The sequence below is a fragment of the Pleurodeles waltl genome, chromosome 9 (genome assembly GCF_031143425.1).
Source record: "Pleurodeles waltl isolate 20211129_DDA chromosome 9, aPleWal1.hap1.20221129, whole genome shotgun sequence".
NCBI lineage: Eukaryota > Metazoa > Chordata > Amphibia > Caudata > Salamandridae > Pleurodeles > Pleurodeles waltl.
In genome coordinates this window covers 525004391-525032388 of record NC_090448.1, presented here as the reverse complement: position 1 = coordinate 525032388, position 27998 = coordinate 525004391, and the positions used below count along the sequence as shown (strand labels likewise).

The 27998-nt window shown below is 45.3% G+C and overlaps 1 protein-coding gene across 3 annotated transcripts in view; it reads left to right on the top strand.

Moving 5' to 3' along the window:
- PCNX4 (pecanex 4) overlaps positions 1-25358 on the top strand; it is a 312316-nt gene extending 286958 nt beyond the window's left edge. For all 3 annotated transcript variants that reach the window (XM_069207422.1, XM_069207423.1, XM_069207424.1), the window contains exon 11: positions 24226-25358. In XM_069207422.1, coding sequence (XP_069063523.1) covers positions 24226-24477 — 252 coding nt within the window. In that variant the 3' untranslated portion in view covers positions 24478-25358. The remainder of the gene's footprint in view (positions 1-24225) is intronic.
- Positions 25359-27998: the final 2640 nt, after the last annotated feature.

Genomic DNA, 27998 nt, shown 5'->3' with positions numbered 1-27998 from the left:
TTCATGTACAAGAGTTGGTACATGGTCAAGCAGCCGGTTAGCCATGATCTTACTTAGTATTATGAAATCACTATTTAGCATTGACAGGGGGCGGAAGTCAGTCACTGATGGTTGTTTTGTTTTGGTCTTAGGGAGCGGAATCACTAGCGTCTCTCTCATGGTGCCCGGCATTATTCCAATTCGTAGTGCTTCTGAGTATAACTCTACCAGCTGGGGAGCCAGTTGTTTCTCAAATGTTTTATAGAAATCCATGGGGAGGCCATCTGCCCCAGGGGCCTTCCCGGGGGCCAGTTGTGCTATAGCTTCGCTAACCTCTACCAGTGTTACTGGGCCTCCCAAGCAAGCCCTATCTTCCGCCGTCAGGCTTGTCATGGGTATCTGCCGTAAGTAATTATCAAAGACTTCCGTGCTGATTTCATCCGGCTTCGCATAGAGATAGGTGTAGTATTCTTTGAAGGCGTTATTCACTGTACATGGTCCACTTCTGCCTATCCCTTCCTTATCTAGTACATTCGTTATGGGCTCGGCCTCTCCCCCTGGTCTTACCAACCATGCTAGCATTTTCCCAGACCTACCCTCTTCTGACTGTAAGGAGGCGAAATATTTTTGTGTGTGATGTCATCTGAGTTGTTCTTCGAACGGTGAGTGTTCCTTCCTTGCCTGATTGTACTCTTCGTTTCCTGTTGTGTCCGCCCCCTGTCTCAGTTCCCTCTCATGTATTATCTTCTCTAGTCTGGTCAGTTCTCTTTCAAGTGTTCGACGAATTCCGACTGATTGTCCCATACAAAAACCCCTTGTCACCACCTTAAGGGCTTCCCATTCGGTTGCTCTGGTGGTGGTGGATCCGCTGTTAGTCTGAATGTGGTCGGTCAAGTGCTGCCTCAGGGTGTCTCTATATGCTGGGTCCTCAAGCGCCGACGGAGTTAGTCTCCAGGTCGGTATGGGGGACCTAACCTCTGTCGCCCTCCATGTTACTAGCAGGGGATTATGGTCGGATAATGTGCGACCTAAATATTCTGAGTGGACCATCCCCCGTGTAAGATCTGCTGTACACACCACCCTGTCAATTCTGGTATGGAGTCGGTGGAGGGCCGAGTAGAATGAGTAGTCCCTGTAGTGCAGATGGTGCTCCCGCCAGACATCCAATAGTCCCCATGAATTCAACCATTCACTGAGCTTCCCGGCTATCTTACTTGTCATTGCACCCGGAGGAGTAGACCTATCCAGGTCTACATCTAGTATACTATTGAAGTCCCCTCCGATCAGGAGCTCCCCTCTCCTCTGACGGGTGAGGTGGCTCGAGAGTTTTGTTAAGAAGGGGATCTGGTCCTGGTTAGGGGCATACATGCAACATAGAACTATCGGTTTACCGTGCAATCTACCCTCCAGAATCACAAACCTTCCCTCCCGGTCTATGTTGGAGGCCTCAATCTCTAGTGGGACCCCTGCTCAGACCCAGATCATAACTCCTCTCGCGAATGCTGAGTACTCTGTTGCGTACACCCGCCCCCTCCATCTCCATCTTAGTCTCTCGGGTTCACCTATTGCCAGGTGGGTCTCCTGCAACATTGCAACCTGTATATTCCTCCTTTTTAAGTAAGCCAATATTTTGTGTCGTTTATTCAGTGACCCCATTCCCCTAACGTTCCACGTTAAGAAGTTGTATTCTGCCATATTGGAGTTTTACAAGTTTATGCTGGTTGCACTTTACCCCCTTTACTTTCAGCTCTCCCCTGTTCAGTAATAGAATACCACTATTTTCCAAACATTCTCCACCCCTTGCCATCTTAACTCGTAACTGTTTCTCCCAACTCCCCCTACCCAGGGTACCTCTCAAACAGTAGGCTGCCCATAAAAGACAAACCTGTGCAACTTGTGTCAACTTTTAGTTGCTGTTCTCGCCAGTCTGCTTGTATGGACGAGATTCTAGTGGGGGGGGGGGGGCACTGCACGAAGGGGCCTCTCATACATCAAAATCAGCCACCCGAGGTTGTCCAAAAAAGCCTTGGGGATCAAAGTTCGTCTGCAGTCTGTGGGGTCACTATTGGTGCTCGTATGGAGCTGCCCGAGCCCCCCGCCGACGACATCACGGTCTTGTCTGACTCTCCTCCAGGGGGGACCCTTCTCCACTCATACGGGCCGCTGTCTCCAATGCCGCTCTTCTGCCACTCTCTTTTTGTTTTCGGGAGGGTGCCACACGGTGGCGGCATCGGGTACGTCGCCCTTGGGGGGGGGGGGGGATCGGAGTGATCCTCCCCCAAGTGGTCCTCCCCCCTCCTGCCGCTCCGTCTGTACTCCACTGGCTTCCAGTAATTCCCATGCCTCCTCAGGGGACTGAGGAAATGATGTTTTACCGTCTAGTATTACCTTCAGTCTGGCTGGGTATAGGAGTGAATATTGAATGCCTTCATTCCTTAGGGCCCTTTTGACTGCGATTTAAGATGCACGCTTATTTTGTACTTCTACAGTAAAATCTGGAAAGAGTGTGACTTCGCCATTTGCCACCTTAAACGGGCCTCATTCTCGTGCTCTTTGCAGTAGTATGTCCCGGTCTCTGTAGTGTAGCAATCTTGCGATCACCACCCGTGGGGGCCTGCCTGGAGCCAAGGGTCTCGAGGGCACCCGGTGTGCCCTTTCCAGGGTGTAGAAGGGGGTCAGCCCATCCGGCGCCACCACAGTGCTCAGCCATTTTTTGAGGCATTTCACCATATTCGATCCCTCGGTCCCCTCCGGAAGACCCACCACTCACACATTATTCCGACGACTTCTCCCCTCTGCGTCCTCTGCTCTTTGCTCTAGGCGTGTCATTCTGTCCCTGAGGTGCGTCATTTCGGCTTGCAGGTCTTTTTGTTTTGGAGCGATGTCGGCCAACGTGGTTTCTGTTTCTTTGACTCTGTCTGACAACTTGTGGTGGTCGGCCCTCATGAGGCCCAGCTCAACCGCGACCTGATTGATGTCGTGTTGCAGTGAATCGCGCCTAGGATTTTATCTACGGTGTCCTGCATTTGGGTCTGTGGTGGGCTCTGCGCATCTCCCCCTCTGTGACCGGGAGCCGCCGCGCCATCCATGTCTCTGGCCTTGTGGCGGTTCTTAGGGGACATTAGGTGTGTGGGCGACCGCTCCACTAGGGGACGAACCAGAGACCAGCCCAGCAGTTCTTAGTCCCCAGCGCTATCCAAGGCCCCTGTGGCTCCCAGGTCCGATCCCAGTGGCATCAGAGTCAATGTTCTTGCTCTCCAGTTCACCAGAGGCCTAGGAATGCACTTCGCTAGTTCGTGGGGGTATCACCAACCCGTTCGCAGCAATCTCGGCCCCAGGGCTTGATACGGATCACATAGACAAAGCTCACGTTACAGGACACTGCCCAGGGGGTCTTTTGCAAGGGTGCACAGGTCCATGCCATCTATTTCCAACGAGTCACCACGCAGCGCCATGCCACTATACCTTCCTCCTGGATCAGGGGCTGTCCGTCATAATTCAGTTCCCCAAGTGTTTCGTCCACACCGGGGTCAGCCTGAATACCTCCACCCCTGGGATGTCGTTGGGCCTGCTCCGATGCCTCTCCTCTCAGGGTCCATCAAGTAGGGCTCGGCCTCCAGTCAGCCTCACTGCTCTCACGCGGCACCGCCCCAGGCCTTATCGCTAGATAGGCGGTTCCTCGTATTCGCCTCTCGCTCCCAGGTCCATGCCCAGCGTTCTCCTCCACCAAGGGGGGCAATCCTGTCTTGTGGTCGCCGCGGCAGAGGCCCCAGCTCTCCGCCAGGCCCCCCCTGCCCCGGTCCTCAATTTGCCTCGGGGTCCAGGGCAGCCGGATCCCGCTCCCCCCCCGGCCTCAGCACGCCCCTTCGAATCCCGGGTGAAGAGGGGGTGGAGGGCCCGCCCGCCCGCAGCTCGGGCCTCCGTCAAACGCGGGGCCGCAAAGGCCACGGTCCCGCCGGCCCCGCCCCTCTCACCAGCGGCTCTCCCGTGGGCACCTCCACTTGCTGATGGGTCCCAGGAGGGCAGGGGGGGGTCACCTCAGGCTCCGACTCCCATCTGGGATGCCCCTCCGTAGCGTCGCGCAGCAGTAGTCCTCTCCAGGGCACGGCCCGCAATGGCAGCGCGGCGGCAGATCCAAGGCCCAGGGGTCTGCCGAAGGCAGGCAATGTCCCCAGGAGTGCTCGTCCCGGGGTCTGCTGATGCCCAGGGCCCTCACTTGGGTCCCCGCTCCTTTCCGGGCTTAGATTGCCCCGGAGACGGCATAGATGAAGGATAAAGTTCCGGCCCCTCCGGAGCAGCAGAATTAGGCGTGCACCATTTTCAGCCGCTTGGCCACGCCCCCCATCAATTAGTTCAGTTAACATTGTTCCTGGCTTTTCGTGGAAAGCCACCAATACCTTGGAAAGTTTGGTTTCACTCATTTGAAAACGTAATTATTGTAACACACAAAAGAATGTTGGCTCTTTTATTCAGTCACTTGGGTTAAGAGGGGCAACCAATTGTTGATAACCTCCCTGAGATTGGATCCCCCCCCCCCCCCCTTGACCCCCACCCTCCCCCCCTGTTTTGGTGATTTCACTGACTGAGATATTTATTCTCAAGCTGTTTCCAGATTTTCTAATAAATTCATGGAACAATCCAGTGGTTTTGTTGGAAAGGTACAACATTTTCACACGTAAACAGAACCAAGATGAGACTGTTGTGGAATACATTTCAGCATTTGAGGAATTTTGCCTCCACATGCAATTTTGGTCCATCACTGGAAATTTACATCAGAGACCAAATTGTTTATAGTTGTTGTTTTTTTAAACAAATGTAAGCATGGATCCTTAGGTGTAGGGATCCATCATTGTCTGAAGTGATGGATATTGAGAAAGGGATTGAACAAGCCATTATTTTCAGAAAATGCATTGCAAATGACACCTCTATTTCTACTTATGTTAATTTATTGCTGAATCTATTAATGTGATTTCTTTTATGGACAGGTCAAGCAAGTCATTTCAAAGGAAAACATAGTACAGTATGTTTCAAAGGAGGGGGTCAAAATCACACTCAGTAACAACCGGATATATCCTGAAGCTGGTAAATGTTGTAACGAATGCCATAAGATAGGTCATTTTCAAAGTATGTGTAGAGGTGGGAAAAATGTGGTTCAGGTGAGCAGTGTAAACATAAGTGAAGATTATGTGCATGATTTAACATAACTGCTTCTTATAGTCGTAGATGAAACACCTTTTTCTGATGCATTATACTACCAACACTGGTCAGACAACATATCTTTTCACACTGCAGATATCTTACCCAAGGCTTATGGAGATCAAGATATTGAGATGTTAGGGTATTTCCTGGAAGATGTTACATGTCTAGGAAGACATTTCAATGCTAAAGTTTATGTAACTATAAAAAGAAAAAATATATTGTTGGTTGACAAGATCTAGCAAGGATGGGCCTTAAACCTGTGGCTGGATCGGATAATTCAGTTCAGTTGAATGATGCATGTGTTGCTCCTATAGCTAATGACATAGACACTGGTGTACACAATCAATGAAATATACCCAGAGGCCTTCAGCACAAAGATAGGGAATATCAACAAATTTGAACACTTCATCAAACTGAAACAGAATGCCACTCCTGTAGTCAAAAAAAGACCCATTCCACTTACTGTTAGGTTAGGGAAAACCTCAAGAAACTGTTGGATAAATTATCAGTGGAAGTGGTAATAACCAAAACTCATCAAAGTGGGTCTGTTCCATTGTTGTTCTTAGAAAAAAAAGGGGACATTCGTTTTGTGCACCAATTTACACACTCTTAACAAAAACATCTTTATAGACTGCCATCCCTTGCAAAAAATTAAAGACGGTTTAGCCAGTATTGGAAATGCATAATTTTTATTCTCTTGGACTTTCGGTCAGCATATCACCAAATACCACCAGCCGCGGAATCATAAACTTTTGTAACAAAATTTAGTGCATACAAGTTTTTGCGATTGCCTTTTGGATTTGCCTTAGTGGCCTGTGTATTTAAAAAGTGAACGGATAATATTTTCCCAGAGTCCAGTGGCATGCACACTTTTCTGGATGATGTTTTAATATTCTCTGAGACAACTGCTCAGCACAATTAAATATTAACTAAAGTGTTAGAAAGTTCCAGAAATATTGAAATGACTCTAAGATATGAAAAATGTCAATTCTTAAGGGGGACTTGGATTATTTGAGTCATCTTATCACTCCTTCTGGCATCAAACCAAAGTTTTCTCTCATGCAAGCTATTTCCGAGGCAACATCCCCTAAGGACAAGAATGCTGTCAGGTCATTTTGGGAAATTAGTAGAGATTACTCTGGATTTATTCTTGGGTATGGTCAAGTTCTTCAGCCATTACTAAATCCTTTTTTTTTTTTTTTTTAAATTTAAAAAAGGGGGTGCAGTTTGTATGGTATGTTGCAGCAAATGATGCATTTGAAAAGGATGTGTATTGGTTAAGCTTGCAAGTAGCAGAGCTAGCATTGGTTCCTTCCGCCAGTATGACAAACAGTTTTTTTTTATCAGCTAAGTGTCATTATGAATCTGAGCACTATCTGGATACGATTAGATAACCTTCAGCATGCGCACTTTAGATCAGATTCAGAATTGGATCCTTACCATTACGTTTTCTCACTTCCAAATTGAACCAATCTGATAGTCAAATAGACTCTTGCCAGATGGGTTGTAAAACCAAAGAGTGCATTGCCCACATTCTATTCCACTGTCCCGCATATTCTAAGCAGAGAACTCGCTGGATTAGACCACTTTGCAAATCCTTGGGTGTAAGGGATCGGCACTCGGCCCTTAGGATCTGTGAAACGAGCCTGCATGGGACTGTGGCATGTGTGTTGGCAAAGTTCTTAGAGGCAATCTGGCACAATAGAGCCAAATCCTTGAGTGCTAATGTATCATTTATATTCTGTAAGTTTATAATTGTGCCTTGACCAAAGAGCTGTTTCCAAAAGGGAGAATTTAGTCATTAGTAATGTTTTGTCACATTGATTTTGGAAAGCGAGGCATAACATCGATGGCAAGCCATCTGCTGCTTCTTATGAGGGATTGCTCCCACAACTATGTTTTAGTATTAAATCATTGTGGTTTTGTATTATATTTTTATCTTTATTTTAGACTTTGTGCATGATATATATTATGAATTTGGATGAGTCATTTTATCACATAGAGGATCAGATTGTTGTCCTTTTAACATGTTTGGTTTCTATTAGTAGTGCTTCTGTATGATATCTGCTTTTATGGTATTTTGTATCAAAATAAAGCTGAATTGAATTGAAAAGATTTAACAATTGATTGTTTCCACACCTGCCCTCTTATCCTACACAGCAGGTCAAAAATGCTTCATTGCTGTGGATGATAGCCAATATGGATTGGGGTCAATTGCATTTGCTTCAATGTGTTCAAAACAGGCTGAAGTTCATTATAGCACACTAGAGAAGCCCTTGACTTTTAATGGGCGGTATTAAAATTTAAGCCTTTTCTATGGGAGGACAAATTTTGACATTTTTCACAGACCATAAATCTCTTATCACTTACCTAATGGTAATGGTCCTGACAAATCATTTCTGGAGGGTGAAATGTTAGGTCTGATTGTCCATCAAGGATACCAGTACAAGCAATCTCTAAGCAGGAGGATGCTGAAGGTGTAGTGGCGTCAGTGGAAGATGTGATAGTCAAATGGCATATTGCAGTATAAATACTGGTTATCAGAGATGGAAAAGGATGAGGTTCTGTGCACAGCCATGGATTTGGTAAGAAAAGGTTGGCCTTAATAGAGATCCTTACCTTCAGCTTTCAAACCACACCCCCAAGTACCTAGTGAGTTTTCCATTGTGAAAGACATCCTAATGTGTAATGATTCCTATATACCACCGGTGTCTGTTTGCGAGACACTCTTTAAAGCTGCTCTTGATGGACGTCTAGGTGTTGGTGGTACTTCTAGGAATATAAAACACAATTTTTGGTATCCTTCAATGGGCGCTCAGGTGTTTAAATGGGTAGATAATGGCAGCACTTGTCTGATGTCAGACAAACATTGGAAAACATTCTGTACCCCTTTGCATGTGGTGCCACTGATGGGAGATGCATGGTGTAAGGTGGCTTTGGACTTTGCAGGACCATTTGATTTATTATCTGTCAACATAAAATATCTTCTAGTTTTGATTGATTATTATTCCAAATGGGTGGTCTTCAAGTTCATATCAGCTCCTACCAGTCTTGATGATAAAAATATTTGAGCAAGATTTTTAACACCGGGGGGGTTTCCCAGAAGAGTCAGTTACGGACAATGGTACACACTTCACCTCAACTATAATGAAAGACTTCATCCAGTCACAACACATAAAGGGCCTTATTACAACTTTGGAGGAGGTGTTAATCCGTCCCAAAAGTGACGGTAAAGTGACTGATATACCACCAGACGTATTACGAGTTCCATAGGATATAATAGACTCGTAATACGGCTGGTGGTATATCCGTCACTTTACCGTCACTTTTGGGACGGATTAACACCTCCTCCAAAGTTGTAATAAGGCCCAAAGCGTTTAAAAGTGGCTTTATACTCTCCTTTTTCGAATGGTCTTGTAGAAGGGATGAATAGATTTCTATAGGAGGGTATTCACTCAGGCTTGGCTATGAGAACAGCTGTGTAAGAATGTTAATAACAAATGGTATGGTAATACTTGGTAACATTAGAGGCATCTCTCCTTTTCCTCGGTTATGCAAAAGAGATCCCAGATCCAAAGTGTGTCATGATTAAAGGGTTGATTTCCAATCCTGTTTGTTGTGCATGTGCAGTTAAGAAGAGAGTTATGAACATTAATACACATCCACAATCCCTGCAAAAAAAAAAAAAAAAAATGTATTTTGACAACGGACACAAGGTAAAAATAACCAGATTTCAAAGACAGGAGATTTGACGATGATCAAAAGTCCAATTAAAGTAAACAAAGGAAGTTCTATTTTTTTCCACACCTGTTCAGGTTATGAAAGTCTCCAAAGGTTGTACTTTGCTAAATAAAAAGTGGTGGTGGTGAAAATGTATCTGGTTAAGCTGTTCTCCGAACAGGCCAGAAGAGTCATGGAATGTAAAAATCTACAGCATGATGAAGAGATTGATCCTTCATATTGGTTTTCTGGATGCACAAGTTCTGTCAAAAGCACTGTTGCAGATCCTAGCGTGTTAAATTTTCATACAAGTATGAGAGTTTTGATAGCTCATGGGTACCAGAAGAAGAGTCCTCAGTGTCTTTAACCAACGCTTGTGGGACTGGTTTACAGGATATTCACTCAGATGAATTAAACAATGTTCAGTTTGAACAGGATCCGGTAAATGGACAGACAAATCCTGTCTGGTAAACGCGTCAACAGAAATTCCCTGAAAGGTTTCTATGTCATTGAAACATAAAGGCTTTTATTGTCACTGGTTTTAATGATAGATATATTTACTTGCGTCCATTTTTTGTTTAAGCGAAATAAGTTGTAATGTGTATATGCTAATTTTATTTAGTCCTGCAACTATGTTTATCGTTGGATGCTGTGGTGGATCATATGTCTTTTAACTTATGCTTCCATGTTCATCTCCTCGCCCTAGGAGTTCCAAAGGGTTCTGCCAAGCAGTTGCTGCTGGTAGTCAAAGGACGAGGTTCACCTGGACGTGGGGTCCTTTACCTTTTTTTTTCTTTAAATACTTTTTATTGGTTTTCACAAGGAGAAAATAAAACAGCATAAATCTTCCACAATTCCGTAGACACCAATTAAAAAGAACAATGGTGTCATTAGTTAAAAAAACAAACCAACCTTCTCCCCTGCCCACCCTTGCTGCTCTCATCTCCCTCGTGTAGCTCTACATTCGATCTCCCGTGCTATTGTTGTCCGATAGCTATTGCCATTCCACTTTTCATTCCATCAAGGCCACTGGACATAATTACAGGTTTTACAGCCCAGGACATATTAAGTCTCCTATGCTTTATCGCTTGCTCATGTTCCGATATCTTTCACCCACAATATCAGGGTCAGGCCCTGGCAAGCCTGTTCCTTCATGCTACCTTGCCATTGTCCAGTGCAATTCTACACCCCCATCCGGTACCACTTCTGTGTCCTCTCGGTTCCCCCGAACATTTCATAAGTCGGCCAGCAAGCATGCGGCCAAATCTTCTTACACTTTCTCATCACGTCTTACATGCTTCAGCCGTAGCTCCTACACCACCGCCACTACTGATATTTACTCAGTTTCATATCCTCTAGGGTTGGTATCAAGCCCAGCAGCACCCCCTGTGATTCCAATTGTAAGTCCCACCCTGTTGCTGGGTTGGTACTTTCCACCACCCTCGACCAAAGAGTCTCAAGTGATGAGAAACTCCATACCGCATGTATAAAGTCTGCTGCAGGGTGACCACATCTGCAGGATCTATCCGGTCTATGTTCATAGATGTAATGTATATTTTTGGCATGGCATGCTTGGTGTATAAAATTGTATTCAATGAGTTTAACTCAGGCATTCCATCTCACTGTTTGTGCCCCGGCATGGATTTTCTTCCATTGTTGAACCAGTAGGGGTTCTCCCAGAGACTCTTCCCACATAGTACATGCCTTTGGTATCAATACCAGCATGTTGTCTTAGAGTGCTCAGTATATGTGGGAGATCAACCTCCGCCCACCAGCCTAGACCGTAGTGGCATCAGCATATGGAAGGGTTCCGGTTCCTCGGGAAAACATGGCAAGACCTTCCTGGCTGTTGCAGACAACTTCATGTATTGTAGGTATTTTCCCTTCTCAATGGCAAACGAGTCAAAGGCGTCCTCCTGTGTTATGAATTCTCTGTCCAAGTATGAGCCAACGAGCACGTCACAGCCGTCTTCAGAATATCTTCGTAAAAACATCACCTCTGAAATTTGTGTAAATGGTTTTATGTCCCAGATTGGTATGTCCGGTGAATCGGGTTCCAGCTTTAATACTGACTGTCATTTCTCATATACAACACGCTTGCCCCACTATATAGGATGTGTTTGTGACACCCAAAACCACCCCCACCCCGTGATTATGGTGGGTAGGGAGTGACCTCTCTGGGATCCCGTCGGAAGTTGTTTTTCTTGGTTATTGTCTGGGTCTAACCAGTGGATGGCATGCTGCAAATGTGCAAATGTGCAGCCAAGTAATAGAGTTTGAGGTGTGGTATCTCAATTCCTCCCCTTTCCCAAGTCTGTTGAAGCATAGGTATACAAAATCTTTTCTGCTTGTTAGCCCACAGGAGGTCCATAATGAACTGATCTGAGGGGCGTGGCCTGCAAGATGGCCGACTAGTTGCACTTTCTCCAAGCTCTGCCGGCCCACTAGTAATCCTGCAATAATCCTGCCTCAGTTTAGCCATCCAACCATGCACTCGGTACCTCTGGTCTGCCAGCATTGTAATCTAGACCCCTGGGCACTGAGGCAGCCGCCTGAGCCCCATGGAGGCAGCTGGGGGGCTGCAGAGGCGACACAGCACAGGCTGGTACCATGGTGACAAGACATGCAGCATTCGACCGCCCCCGGCTGTTGGCTTTAATTTCGGCTGATGGTGCTGATGCCCCTGGAAAAGGACAAGCCACTGAGGTCAGCGCAGGGTGGCACAGAGGGGATGGGGCTGAGAACACACGCTGCAGCCCATCTGGAGTCTTCCCCCCTCAAACTCCCCCCCCCCCCCCCCCCCCCCATTGGCAGTGTGGGACCTGCGGCGACCGGAGAGCTGGGCCACAGACACCAGCTCCTGCACAGGGTCTGTGACGACAATGTATCCTGGATTGGGCCTCCTTCCGCCCTCTACAGCTGCTGGATACCAACCTGCTATGACAGCACAGCATCCATCAAGTGCCTGGGACGCCCACCGAGGGATAGGCAGGCTCCTGAAAGGCAGCCTGCCAGTGGAGGCTGGAGAGCCACATCAGCCGTGGGCAGCCTGCTTGCAAAGAATACTGGGGCCTGCAACCAAGAGGGAGACCTGAGCGTCTAGCCTTGGTTCTGCTGCGGGGACGGTCGTGGTCCCTGGGGCTGGCCTCCCCCATTCCCTCCTGCATCTACTGAATGCCAGTCTGCCCTGGACGCCAGGACACTTTGCGTGGAGGAATTCAGCCTCCAGGAATTGTTCCGGCAGGCGCGGGCTTGGAGCCGCGTCAGCTGTGGGTAGCCTGCCTGAACTGATCAGTGCTGCGGGAAGCACCCAGCAGAGACCCAGAGACGTCTCCAGAGGACCTAGTTGACTGGAAAGTGTTGGTGGTCCCATGGCACAAGGGCCACCAGAAATCTCCTAGTGCAGGCTCCCTGTGTTGGAACTTCTCCCTTCCTGGAATGACTGCCCCCTTCCCACAGTGCCTTCTATACCCTATATGTGGCATGTACTGAGAGCACTATTATTTGAGCCCATATCAGACTATGGACCCAGCCTGCGCCCCCCACCGCTTGTCCTACCGATACAACAAGTGCACTGCTCCCCTCTGGACCATCCTTTTGGTGTTCCTGAATGCAGATACCTGGGCATAGGTGTACCAGAATTCCCAAGAGAGGGAAGAGTGAACCCCTGAGCAGCACAGAGACCAAATCAGTCATGCTATGGACTTAGCAGGTGGATCATGAATCGAGGAAGACCCCTGGTCCTATAGAGTGCTGACCGACTGTACTCCCCTGCAGTGACACACCCATGGACACTGGGACCCCTAATTGTTGGCCTGGCACTGCCCAGCCACTAAAGGACATCAGCGACTGAAAGTAACCTCTTCCCCTTACCCCAAACCCCCTCTTTGGGGGCCTCATAGATTCTTGGTCTCCTTGTCTACTGCCTCCTCCCTGTGGTGGAAGACCCCATCAGGAGTCTCACCAGGGGAAGGCAAGACCCTTTGTTGTCCAACCCCTACCCCGTCACTAAAACAGTGGCAAAAAAACTATGACACCAGAACCCCCCTGCAGGGAAAAATGGACCGTTACACTAAGACATTAGCCCCACAGAGAGATCAGAAGAACAAGTGTCTCCCATGCCAGACAACGCCATGCTCCTGCTGGTGATTCCTCCCTCCCGAGAGGCATTGGAGGGACGAATTGGGGAGGAACGATCGGGGGGTCACCCTGCTTCGACAAGACCTATGCAGTGTTTCAGAGAAGGTCACAACTGCTGAATATTGATTTTCTGAGGTGGAAGATAATACCTGGAGCCTCAAAGAGGAAGAGAAAGGCCTCAGCACTACTATGAAAGGAATGGTCAGGAGAGTTGATGACGCAGAAAATCAGGCAAGCAGGAACAACTTGCACTTTGTGGGTTTCCAGCGAGTATTGAGGGATCCAACATGTGCTTGTTTCTGGAGGGCTGGCGGAAAGACAGTCTCCCTTTGGACCAGTTCTCAACCTGTTTTATAGTGGAACGTGCCCACAGGGTCTTAGATGCTGACCCCATCCCCAAAAACATTGCCTAGTGATCGCCCTATTTCTGACTTCTATGATAGAGACATGGTACTGCGGGAGGTGCATTGGATGGGATCAATCTGCTATGACGACTCAAAGATAATGATATTTCCTGACTGTTCCCTGGAGGTAGTTGAGAGCCCGCCAACTGCAATATATGCTGCTGTTCACGGTGAAGCTTAAGGTCCTCTGCAACAGCAAATCCTGCTTTTTCCAGTCCCTCGAGGAGGCTTGGACTTGGTTTGAGGAGCGGGTGCCACAGTGGACTGATAAAAGAGGGGGATGGGGGGCTTGAATGAACCACTTAACGCTGGCAGAGGGAGCACGACCCAAGACATACACCGTGAGGAGAAAACACAACAGTGGCGCTTTGAACACCATTATCAGGGAAAAGAAAAGAACGACAACCTGAACCCTCTAACACAGGGAGTGAATTAACCCGGTTCCCCAATCAACCGACCCACCCTACCAACTGAAAGCCTGCTGCACCAGAACTGCCTGAGAGAGACCAGTCATCCGATTCAGATGGTGAACACCCCTTGATGGTGGACATTGTGGACCTGCAGAGTAGTTCTGTGAGTCAGATTTTGCCTGAGACTGGATGGTGGGGGGAAACTATACAAGATGGCTATCACGGCTTGCTTCAGATACTGTGCCAGATGGAGCGGAGAAAGTGACCCTGTGTTTATCCATCTCCTCCCTCTCCTCCAAAATACCACTCACAACTTCCAGCTGTGAGTGTATCTTTGTTTCTCTTTTCTCATCTTTCCTTATCTCTCCATTTCTTTTTTCTTTCTTTAAATGTTAATTGGGTTCTTTGCAAGTTTCTCCTCTTGGGTTTCTGAATCCAGGGGGGTGGTGGGCTACAGACCTCTCATATACTCTTCATGTCAGTTTGGATCAGGTACTTAGTTTCTGAATCATGGGGAGGTGCCGAGAAGGGTGGTGGTGAGAGGTGTTGGATGGGGGTTTGGTTTGTTTATATTTTTCTTGTATTGTTTGCGCTAGCAGAGACAGACTGACAGGGTTACTGGTTCACAGCACCACCCACACAGATCAGCACTTAGCGGCACTATACACACTCCACGTGTATGGCACAACCAGGACAATTAGATTTTTCCCTTATAGTACTGAACAGGAATGTGAACGGTCTGAGGAACAAAATTAAGAGAGGGCTGGTCACACAATACCTTAAATGGTTGCAACCGCATATGAACCTCCTTCAAGAAACACATTTGAAGGGAACACATTGTAAGTTCCTGCATAGGGCTGCTTATGCCACACTGGCTCATGCAGGTTTTTTCCTCAGGATCCTGGGAGGTGGTAATTATAGCGAAGAGAACACTCCCTTCCCCCCCCCCCCCCCCCTACCCCCACCCAAAAAAAAAACACCCCTCCCTATTTGAGTATTCAAAATCTGTACTGACCTGAGCTGGAGATACGTGGGAGTACAGGGGTTCAGGGTATGACCTGAAATGATCCTGGTAAGTGTTTATGCTCCACCCGACTGCAAACACAACACTAGCTGGGATCACAGGATATGGATATCCTTCTGGAATCCACCTCAGTGCTCCACATGGTGGGGGTGACTTTAATGATGTTGTGGATGTGTCTCGGGACCATTCGGGTTCCCAATCAGCACCTCATCAAATGACTGCACTTGCACAATTCATGGACCACAAGGGTCTAAAAGACACATTGCGTACCCTACAGCCCTCAATCATGGCATATTCCTACTTCTCAGGCACCCACAGGGTCTACTCCCGACTTGTACCAAGGGGCTACATGTGTGATATTACCCGGGCCGAATATCTGGTGCAGAGCTCATCAGACCATTCGCCCTTACTGGTCCAGCTGGGTAGATTCAGAGGCGGGAATGCCACTGGGTGGAAATGTATGCATGGGATCTAAAAGATCACACAGTGCCTTGAGGTAGATTCTGAATTGTACTTTACTGAAAATGAGCACACAGTTACCTTGAAGATAACACTACAGGAGCATTTAAAACAGTGCTTCGGGACTGAGATCAAAACCTCATCACCCAAAAGAAAAGACGGGAAGGAGCTGTACTGGGGAATCAGAAAACCAGATCCAGCAGTTTGAAGGGAGCCCGGACCTATTGCGTCAGTTAGCAACCCAACAAGCAGAATATAAGGATTTAGCATGAGAGAAAGCGAAGCAACAAATGATGGCCTCCCTGCACTGCCTGTATGAAACCGACAACAAGGAAGTCAAAGTCCTGGCTTGGCTGGGATGCAGGGAACAAGTGGCCTGGTTGGTACACAGCATAGTACATCAGAGGGGAAACAATTGCGACACTGACTCACAGACTGTCCACGAATTCACCCAGTTCCGTGAAGAGCTTTACACAACAAAACCATTGTGTGATTTCTCTGAGTTTGCAACCTATTTCACTAGAATCCTCACCCCCACCTTGAGAGAGAGAGGGAGGGAGGCTCTAGAAGAAGAGCTCACAATCATCGCTAAACTGAATTTAGGGAAGATTCCAGGCCCCAACAGCATCCCGGCTGAATTCTTCAAGAGTGACTCCAACCTGCTGGGCCCACACCTGTTGGCCTTATTCCATGAGGTGAAGGAAAAGGGGGAACTTCCCTATGACCTGAGGAGCACCACTATTATAAGTAATCCCCAAAGAGGGGAAATCTAGAGAGCGGTGCAATTCCTATCGCCCGGATGAATTGCACGTCTCCACTGAATGATTCATAGGTAGAGGAAACAGACAGGCCTGCCTCTTATCCCCCCTGTTATTTGCCCTCATGATTGAGTCTCTAGGGTGCAGGATACAGCCCCACCAGGATATTGGAGGTTTCCGACTGTCACCTGCGAACATGCGAATGATATGCTATACATCACAACACAAGCAACCACTATCCCGGCCCGGTTTCAAGTGCTGAGGAACTATGGGGCCCACTCAGGTTACAAAATTAACTGGAGCAAATCAATACTATATACCCCACAAGGTACCGTGGACACCCCTGACCTGCCCTATGGTTTCCATGTGGCTTTGGATGGGTTCACCTACTTGGGCATCGTTATGACTGCCCAGAGGGCATTGTGCGCCACTCAGAATATTGAATGGATGCTGAGCCATTTTCAAGCCAATGTCGATAGCTGGAGAGGACTTCCCCTTACACTGATAGGCCGTGCTGCCCTTTTTAAAATGATCGTGCTCCCCAAGTTACTCTATGTCCTCCAAAACACCTACTATCCTGTCCCCCCCATAGTTGTACTCTAAGATTAACGTGGCCCTACGGACCGTAATGGAGGCCACCCGAGAATATCACTCCAAATGCTACAGCACTCTCAGTATAATGACAGACTAGTGCTCCCTGATATAGAGGGTTACTACTGGGCAGCCCACCTGATCAGTATTAATAATTGGATCTACACCCCACAAGATCACCCCACATTTTGGCTGGAATGCACAGTTCTGGAAACACAATCAGTCCTTCATTACTGGTGACACAGGTCGTTCTGACGGCTTAGGATCAGGCGACACAGATACTGGCCTGGGTTCCCAAGATTACAAGGTTGACCCCCTTATGGTCTGGAGGAGGTTGAAGGAAATCCCTAAACTCCGGAGTTTCAAGTCGTGGGACACTAGGAATTTCCAGAATCGGGGCTATCATTTACAAGGGAAATATCATGTCCTTTTCCACTGCCCATATGGCCTATGAACTTCATCCATCCCAATATCTTAAGTTTGCACAGCTCCGACATGCTTGGCGTGCAGAGGGATTACATGAAGTGGAAATTCCGGAATACGCCCTGCTGAAGAGTCGCCTACTAATGGAGGACCTGGGTGGTAGGGCAATATCCCAGACGTACCACACTATTAACAACAATATGTCGGACTCCCACTCTGGGTTGAGACAGAGATGGGAACGTAATGTGGGTGAACTTTAGGACATCGACAGGGAGGTTGCCCTGTTGCACCCTCGTGAGGTTGCTGTTAAGGCTCAACTCCGCCTCATACAAATCAAAATCCTCCATTAAGTTTATTTTGATCGTAGCAGACTATTCAAAATGGGCTAAGCTCCTTCCCCGAACTGTTTTTTGCTCCACCACGGCCATAGCAACCTTCCTACACACTCTGTGGGAATGTCCCCACACACAGACCTACTGGACCAGAATCACGCAGGAGCTCTCCTGAATGCTCGAGGTCCAGATTCCGCTTGATCCTAAATTTGTCTTGTTGGGCATCCCAAAAGAGACATTGTGAGACACTGTGGTGCATATGAGGCTCCCTCTATAGCTGAGTGGAGAACCGGAATGGACCTTTACAATGCGGCTGAAAAGGTGACATTTCGGAGTACGAGGTGTCCCCGTAAATTTTACAAGGTCTGGGGCTGGTGGAGGGCCTTTTATGGGCTGTAACCCACCGGGGCTAATTCAGGATTGCCAACTGACAATACCCCGGTGAGTTTCAGGAAGAGGGGAAACGCAGCCTATGGCTGTCATTCCTTTGTCCTGCACATATTTGTTGTCTTAGTGCCCAGATACTAGGCGCCTGCATGAAAGGCCTACTATGTGTGCTGCGTTATTTGTGCTGCTGTATCAGAAAAGTGCTGACATTGACGCCTGTTCCACTGGACTGTTCATCTGTCAATGTTTTGTTGAAAATAAAAATATTAAATTAAAAATAATTAATCAGTGTAACTCAATAAAATGTTCTCGGTTGTGTTGCACAACATATTCTGCAGCGGGTAAAGGTACCAAGGGAGTACTACCATCTTTACAATTGCTGACTTTGCCCATCATAGACAAAAGGAGGTCCCTCCAAAACCAGACCGATGCTCCAAGACCCTCCAACACTCGACCAAAATTAAGGTCCAGAAAAGTCTGGTGTGTGAGTCAGCTGGACTCTGAGATACTGGATCCACTCTGAGGCCCACGGAAGGCCCATAATGGGGAGGTCCTTAGGCACTGCTGCAGCAAAGCGGCCTAATGGAAAGAGCTGGGATTTCTTCATATTACCTCTCAAACCCGAGGCACCCATGAACCATCATAGGATATTTAATAATATAAGAATTAAATATTCCAGGCTTCTAGTTTACACCAGGATGTTGTCTGAATACAGGTATATCACGTGGGCCGTGTGGCCCACCTTAATACCCCAGGGCTTCAATGCTTTTCACAACATCATCTCCAGTGGCTCCATAGTCAGGGCAAACAAGTGGGGTGACAAGGGGCTGCCTTGACGCGTACCCCTTGACATGGGACCTTTGCCTTATGCCACTAACATTTTTAAAAGACAGTTTCTGTTTGACTACTTACTCCCTTTTACAGTACCATAGGGAAACCTGATAGACGGCAAAGAAAGCTCCACTGGAATAACTTTTACAGTATCTCAGAGAGATCTGTCTCATTGGAACTGAATATCTTAAATGTCTTCTGGGGCAATATCTTCTAATTTATTTGTAAGACACAAATGGCCTTTGTAATAGCTCTGTGGCCAGGCATAGTACCTTTGATTCTATGGAGCACCTCATAATGGGGTTTCTTTGGTCAGTAAATTACCTTGGTCTTGAGCTACCTGGAACATGTAACTCTGTCCAGCAGTTACCTTGGCATGAAGGACATGGTCATAGTCCATACAAGATAAAATGGTAACCCTCATGTTTTCCCAGCCCTTTTTGTTGAACCCAAGAATGGAAGAATAGTTCTCTCCAGTCTGGACTAAAACGTTCATGTCTGTCTAAATTTGGGGAACTTAAGAGAGTTGATGTCAGTATAGACTCTCAGGTTTGTAACGGTAGATGATGCTGTAATTAACCCTGGCGAAGAAAACAGAAGTAAAGATGGAATAGCCACTCCCTTTTCTGATATTTCATTTTTAACTCCACTGAAAGTTGTTCTACTTATTATCATCCCCACATGAAGCTGTTAATTTCTCTCTCTAGTCTCAGACATGAGGAGGTAGTACACAACAACCCTCATTCTAAGATTGCACATCTCCTGATTTACAGGAAGCAGCAGCATCAAATCTCAGGATGATGCCAGTCTAATTCTACCTTTTTGGATTGGGTTTTCAAACTTGCCACTGTGGATGGTTCTACAGTGAAATGGTAATCAGCAGTACAGTAGACCAGCCGTAGACTGGGCAGAGATGGCAAAGAAACCAGAACCCTGGAGTGATGCACTGTTAGTTGAAATGCTGATCTGAAAATGCCTGGTAATAAAGGTGTCCAACTGACCCGAACTAAATGTACTAGGCGAGTAGAAAAGTTGCGCAGTGGCACTGAAAAGGTAAAGAGGCAACAAACTGAAGTAGAAAGTAAGAAAGGATCATCTGGACTGTAGGAAATCCGGAAGAGTAAGAGAGTACACCCTCAGGGGTAGGCAAGGAGAAGAATGTGGAGTAGTGGTGAGCAGCAGGTCAACTGAGGATGCAGAGATGAGCTGGAAAGCTTCTGTACTGCAAATAAAAAACTGTGGAACACTGACAGTTGGAGCTAAACTTCTTTTTAAGCGTGCTTATACTTGAGCATGTTCAGGTGATCAGACTTTTTATTATTTTTTTTAAAGGCATTTGCTGTATTCAGTTTCCTGACTAGAACGCTTGTGCAGGACCTAGACACCGTTCTCTAGGAAGAAGACAGCATTCAACGTTCTCCTGTACCAACCATGTGCTTATGCTGGTGCTTACCGTGGGTCCATGGGTGACAACAGCTAATTCTGTGCTTGGAGTGGTTGGTGATGAAGGCTCTTGGACAAAGGCAATGATTCCATGATTAAAACCTTTTGCCAATGAGAGGCCACAGTCTCTGTGAGCCAGTAAGAATGTGAGAGCAGAGCCTGACAACTACCTTCCTCCAGATGGACCCTTATTTGGTGCTAACAATACAATCCAGTCCAGTTGAAACTCCAGCCACATAGCCTTTAAACCAGTGGTTCCCAACCTGTGGGCTGGGAACCATGGGAGTCCGCAAAGCCTACTCAGGGGGTCAGTGACTGCTTAAAAAATAAAGTAATATTAACAGATTTAAAAAAGCGTGTATAAATTTAAAAAAAGCAAAATGTAAATCTGATCATTTTAAAATGCTCTATAAATGTGATCAAATTTAATTTTGGAGGCTAAAAATTAAGTTAGTGTCCATATTTTGATTTGTGGAAGAAGTGCAAGTGCATCAAACATATTGTACTTTAAACGACTACTGACCTCAGTGGAATTTAGAAAGGGTCCAATTTCCCATTATTATTTTTTTTTTTACGTTTGTGAATTAAAAAAAATATTAAATATTTTGTGTATTTTCCGGAAAAATGCTTGTTTCTGTATTTTTTTATGTATCGTTATGCAGTTCAAATCATCAAAAAGTCTTAGGCTGGGGCCTCCTACTTCAAGTAATGACTCCGTGGGGGTCCCTGAATTCAAATAGTGATTTTTTGGGGGTCCTTGGGTTCCTTTAATGATTACGTGGGGGTCCACAGGAGTCAAATGGTTGAGAACCACTGCTTTAAACAACTATGGATAAACTACAGAACCTTGTGGCAGCTCAAGAACTCGGGTCCCTCTCCATGGGACAATTGTTTCAATCATTAAACCCGGTCTACGATTCCAGCCAACCTTAGGATGTACCTCGGATCAATAGGGAAAAATTCACCCTTTCCAGAAGAAGAGAGTGAGCTATTGTATCATAGGACATAGAAAGGTTCAGTAAAAAACAACCGTCTTTGCACCATGCTGCAGTTGAAACCCTGATCCTAATTAACATTTACTGAGTAAGTAAAACTTACCAACATGCTGCCTGATCATTCCATATACCACTTCCTCCTACACTTGGTCAATATTAGCAAATAAGAATTTGGTCTAAAATTGGCAGTCGTCCATGGGAAGACATTTTTGTACGGTGGGTAGTCACAACATTTGTTTTTAGCTATTGTGAGATGACACCCTCTTGTCACAATAGGGGCAGACACCACACATGCTGCTGGGCGGAAACCCACCATGTCTCACTCACTGAGAGGAGGGGGGGGGGGAATTCCTGACTAGAGTATATCCATATTTTCTTCTGGATCATAATCTTGTGTCAAAAAGGGGGAGTCCCGATTGGCCACCAAATTCTTAAAGCAATAGTATCAGGAAGAGGCCTGATGGGTGAGTAAGCTAACAGAACTCCTTAGCAGCTCGATGTTATGGCTTTCATTATTGTAATAGTATAATACATCTTTTTGTTGCCTTTTCTAGTTCCAGTTGGAGCTGCAGGTGTGTCCTGCAGCAAGCATTGTCTTCTTCAAATTCTTACTTCCGCCACCTTCTTTCTGGCGTTCTACACATCTGCCTTTGGTGATAAATAGACTTATGCCCATAAGAAATGCTGGCTGCCTCAGATAGAGGCACCAACATCTTCAAACATGTTTATGACTTAGAAAAAGCCTCAAAGCTGCCTCAGTGTTTCTCTCTGCCATGTCCCCAAATCCAGAAACAAAGCATTGAGCCTGTAAGTGCTGTGTTTGGCTGTCTTTATTTTGGCAGATCGCACTACATTAGCCTCACAATCGATTTTCATTCTTGTCATAAATTGTTTACATTACGTCTTGGCCATTTCCTACTTAAATTAAAGATCATTTTAGATCTTGTGATTTCCTGTCTGACAGCACATGCATTGCATACACTAAGAACAAAAGTAATTTGTCCAAGGTGCCTCTCTTTCTTGTATCAGTGACAGACCAACTCCCCAGTTTGCCACACAGTCTGGCTGATGCCATTTAGTGGGTGCAGTTTATAAGCCTTTTTCACTTGCGGGTAACAGTCTCAATCAAGAGAACATTTGTGTAATCCGGAAATATCTCTGCTGCAAGTGTCTGTATGCTGTGTGACTCTGAGAGTCATTGTAAAGTTGATAGGTAAGGGGCATAGATTGCATGTAGAGGAGGAGGGCCCCTTCATCACATCATGCAAAGGGCGGGGGAGGGGAGGCTCAGGTTTTGTAACACCACTGGAAATTATACAAAGATCCTGGGTGGCAGCATCTAAAAAACACAAATTGGTTGCAATAATTTTCCATTCACTGGACGTAGAGATTCCAAAGGGAGGAATCCCTCCCAACTCCCCCCCCTTCCATATGCTAACATTAAGCCGTAAACAAACTGTATTGGTTGATTAGTGGTGGAGAACTTCTATAGGGATTGGGCCATGGCCACGATCAGAGAGCAGGAATCCACTGAGAGCAGAGATTCCCTTTCCCAAAATTGACACTCTTGTAGAAATGTGTGCCTGAGGGTATGGTACGATGCACCTGAGCCCACCATCTAAAAAGCAAAATATTCCTTTCCCTGGTAGGGATGATAGTGCTGGCTAGGACACAATTGATCCCCCAAGGCAAAAAAGAATGCTAAAATATCAATAGGCTCCACATCCCTATAACAAAGTGACCTCTCTTCCACGCCCCTTAACAAAAAATATCACTGATGACGATTAGAAGATTCCTGCTTATGGATGTCTGTGATCTAAGGGCAGGAATCAGTCAGGGAGCAGCACCAGTGAAAATGAGACTGTGCCCTTTCTATGGGTGCCTCTCCCGACACGTTTGGTGCTAGTGCATCAGTCACCTCATCATTCCCTTGGGGGCGCTTACATTATTGATCCATATCACATGAGCTCTTAATGAGGGGGGCTAATGAGACATTTGCTTCCGCCAGACCAGCAAGGTTGTGTGGAGGACTCGAATATCTCACCCTCTCCACTCAGGGTGTTTTTTTACGCCCCCACCCTGTCACATATTCTACCTACACCACAGCACCTGTCTGAGGACCATTTGTTCATACTACAGTAGGAAGTCCAGGCACTTTTAGACAAAGGAGAAATAATTGAAGGGACACACCATCGGAAATACAGTCTGGATGTTAATGCTGTAATTTCCTGGTGCCAAAGGGGGAGCAGAGGCCTTCAACCTATTTTAGCCCTTCGCTGTCTCAATCTCGTCCTGAAAAAGAACACATTCAAAAGGCTCACTTTGCAAAGTTCGGTCTGCCATGGATCCAGGAAACTGGTCGGTGGTGCTGGACCTGCAGAGCGCCTATTTTTGCATTCCTGTCCTAAGCTGCCACCTGAGGTACAAGGTGGCCCAGGAGGCTCAGCTTCGGCCTTACTAATGCCCATCAGGCGTGGCTGCTGCACATATTCAAAAGCTGAGAATACCCGTGTCAGGTATTATGTATGCAAGGGAGGTGTTCCCTCGAAGGGAGGCCCACAAACAATGGCACAGTGAAATCTACAAGATTTCTCTCTGCCATCCTAGCATCATTTTTTTAAACTAACGCTAGGCTCTTTTCAGTGGGCTCCCCAAGCCTTGCTGGACTAGCGTCAACATTTTGATGCTAATCCACCAAAGCGCCACAACTGTGTCAAAAATGTTGATGCACTTGTGCTAACGAGCGCCATGGTGCGCTGTATTATAAATACAGCTCTACCATGGTTTCATTAGGAGGGGTGCAACGATACTGGCACATCAGAGCCGATGCGCCAGTTCCTTGTAAATTGGGTCCTTAATATTCTAAAGTTAACATGCAACTTTATATTAAAACCTACATCTTTGTAGAGTGCCAATTCTATAGCTTAGCACATCTCTGAGAGCAAGCAGTACCAATATCAGAAGAATGGGTTTGAAGTTGCAAATTTTGCTATTGATAGATCAGAGAAAGCTGTGTGCCTAGGGAGATTTAAAAAGTTGAGTATGTTTTTAGTGCTAGTTATTGATGTATGCATGCTTTTTTATATTTATGAACACCTATCTTTTTAACGATCTATCATTCTTTTTTCAGGGAGTATACACAGGGCGAATACTTACCCTTCAGGAGCTGTTGGTGCAGGTTGGAAAGTTAAATGCAGAAGCTGTCAGAGGCCAATGGGCAAATCTTTCCTGGGAACTTTTATATGCCACAAATGATGATGAAGAACGATACAGCATACAAGCTCACCCAGTGCTTTTAAGGAATCTAACTGTACAAGCCGCTGATCCTCCACTTGGATACCCAATATATTCCTCTGAGCCTCTGAACGTGCCTTTGTTTTAGGCCCTCAGTGCAATTCTATCACTGGAGTAAGAATAAGTAAATGGTGACTTAATACCAAACGTCATTCAACAGGCGTTCAAGAGCAAATCTTTTAAATGAGGGCGTGGAAAATTGTGTATGTATTTATTTTTTAACGAAATTACTCTATTAGCACAAAATGAGGTTTGCCAGAATCTTGCATGATGTGTTTTCACTTAAGGGCACACGTAGTGTAAAAGAAATCATGCGAGATGCTGCAGGAGACTGATATAAACACAAAATATCTGTCAGCGGCTCGCACTCTGCACAAACCAATTTACCATGTGCAAACATTGCATGGAATTGCATCAAGAAATTTCTTGTGGCGCAAAATTCAGGAATTTCATCAGCAAGATGTAGATTTTGCCCGGCCTACGTTACACACACAAGAGGCTTGCAAAATTGTCCTGGAATGTTTGGAACAAAATACAGTTTTTATTTAGTTTTCCTTGTAATATATCTGCACATACCTTTTTTCGAACGAATTTTTGTGATAAGACCTGTCCAAAAACCATCTATGCATTGATTATTTATAAGCAATTTGCCAAGTAACTTAAATTAATTTTAGGTTACGGTTTAAAATGTGACTGTGGTGTTTTTGATGAGAAGTAACCATGTTTGACCAAAATGTAAATACTGTCTAAATATTTATATTAAATATTTTGTTTTCATGGCATTACGTTATTGCTTATCATATTTGTTTTATGAGTAAACAGGTATGAGACAGTCTTTTATACTTTTAATATAGGAATGCATCTGTGTTTTTGACAAATAAAGTAGAACTACACTGGGTAGTTAAAATAAGTTGTATAAACTACAATGTATAACCTTTTATATTCTTTCCAATAAACAAAATGAAATGTAAATGACTAAATACTGTCATTTAGCACACTAACAAAGATATAAATCTAGGATTGGCCATATCTCATTTGGTGAAGTTTATCATCTTTCATCAGCAGAATTCAAAGCCTTCAAGTTTAAATACCCTTGATTAGAATAATTGAAACTACAATGGATTGGTGGCATATCACTGTTAGACCTGGCATCCTTAGGGTGGTCTTACCTCAGACTTTTTGCTGTTTACCTCCTGTTTTGTTTTCCTATTTTTTTGTTGGTCTTAGGACGCAGAGCACTTTACCACTACTAAACCGTAGTAAACTGCATGTGCCTCTTCACTAAACATGGTAACATTGGTGTATCCACAACTGGCATATTTAATTTACCTGTACGTCCCTTGTAAAGTGGTATAACATATACCCAGGTCCTGTAAATTAAATGCTATTAGTGAGCCTGCAGCACTTGTTGTGCCACCCACTTAAGAAGCCCTGTAAACATGTCTCAGAACTGCCACTGTATAGCCTATGTGTGCAGTTTTACTCATTTAAAACCTCTTGCCAAGCCTTAATTTCCCCTTTCCTTTCATACAAGTCACCCCCTAACTAAGGTAGCCCATAGGGCAGGGTGCCATGTAAGTAAAAGGCAGTACATGTACTTTCAGTTTTACATGTCTTGATATTTAAAAACTCCCAAAGTATTTTTTTCATTACAGTGAGGCCTGCTCTTCTCATAGGCCAGCACTAGGAATTCCTTAAAATATGTTTAAGTTATAATTCCTGATCAGAAAGGAGTAGCTACATCATATTTTATATTATTGGAATGCAAATGATAAATCTTGTTTACAGGCAAATCCTGATTTATTATTACTATTTTAGAAATGCCACTTTTAGAAAGTGGACATTTCTCTGCTCTCACCGCCCTGTGTGCCTACAGCCTGTCTTCAATAAGCACCTGGCCTGGGCTGAGTGACAGCTACACTTGTGCATTTCCTTCAGATACCCACAACACTGGATACTCAGCTGCATCTGCATTCTGATGGGTCTTCCTGGGGAGAAGTTTGGCAAGGGCTCACACTTACACTTCAAAGGGTAGTGGCCTGAGCCCACACAAATGAGCTGATAACCTCCCACTGTTAGTCTGGGGCTGGGCTGAAAGGGAAACCTGTGCACTTCCCAAAAAGTATCTAATTGATTGGGGGTGATGAGGGGTAAATGGCGCTCTATATCACAATATTTAGATCATATGATATTCTTCGGTGCTGCTATACTAGAGCTACACCCCCAGTGAAGCCCTACATGATAACCATTGTTATCCAACGAATTCAAAATGTAGCAGCACACGCCAGTCAGGATAATTTTGGATTACACAGACAATTCACATAAACTATTGAGGATTATGAAAATAAATTGGGCCATACTTACACAAGACCGAACTCTTAATAAATACATTGGCAACAAGCCGGAGGTTGCATATAGGAGGGGCAACACACTCAATAATATTCCTAGCCCTAGTTATTTGTCGGATACAATCAAACCTAGTTGACTTAATTTACATGATTTAGGTTTCTATAAATGTGGCTTTTGTGCCATGTGCAAATGGGCGTGGAATGCAAAGAAGGTCTTTCGGGGCATTGATGATAAGGGATTTAGTATTAGATCACATATAGATTGTAACACCAAATTTGTATTGTACATGTTGTCCTGTAAGTGCGGAAAGATATATGCGGGCAGCAGTATTCATCCCCTGAAAGTTAGAATCTCAGAACACTGGAGAGTAATTAGACAGGAAGACGAACGATAGCCACTTGCCTCCCATATGAAGACATGTGAAAAACAAGGTACCCAAAAAGAATTCAAATTCTTTGGTTTTGATTTATGTAAACAAAATCCCTGAGATGGGAACAGGGAACTAACTTTACGGAGAAGGGAATCAATCTGGATAATGTGACTAGGGGCAGTGGAACAAGGCCTCAATTCAGATTACGAAATGGAATCTTTCCTTGGTGATAGATAGGTAGGAATCTACCATAATGATGTTACGAATATGACTTAGGTAGGACTCTATAGGTATTTTGTGACTAGCATCATGACTTACAATTTTTGAAGAAATGAAAATTAGGAATAAATGTAGAAATATCATTTTTATTTGGAATTACTGATTTAGAATTTAAGGCTGAAAATGATTTAGGGAGTAGACCGTATATTATGTAATGTGCCTTGTTTGATCAAGTATTCTCACATACGTAGGCTTAACCATAAGATATTTAGATAGAAGGTATAAGAGAGACATTGCAGGTAACATTCTCTTGGATAAACCATATGGGAATAAATACCTTTCAGCCACTTTTAATTTAATTTAGAAAGTTTCACTCTAATTCATAATCTCAATTAGTTTGAAAAATAAGAAAACCCGAGTACACATAAAGATGAGTCCGTTTTTTAAATTTATAGATCGGGGGCAATTTATTTACTATTTCCATGATTTGCCGAGCACATAACGTCGAAGGAAACATGTAAAGAGGAGTCCGTCTTCGATTTCTATAGGGTGGGGTAGTCCATTGTCTATTTCCATGCTTCTGCCGAACACACAAACACTGAGGAAAACAATGGTGTTTCCTTAGTAGTGTCAGGCGTACTCGTGGCAACACATTGTTTAAAAGTAAGGTA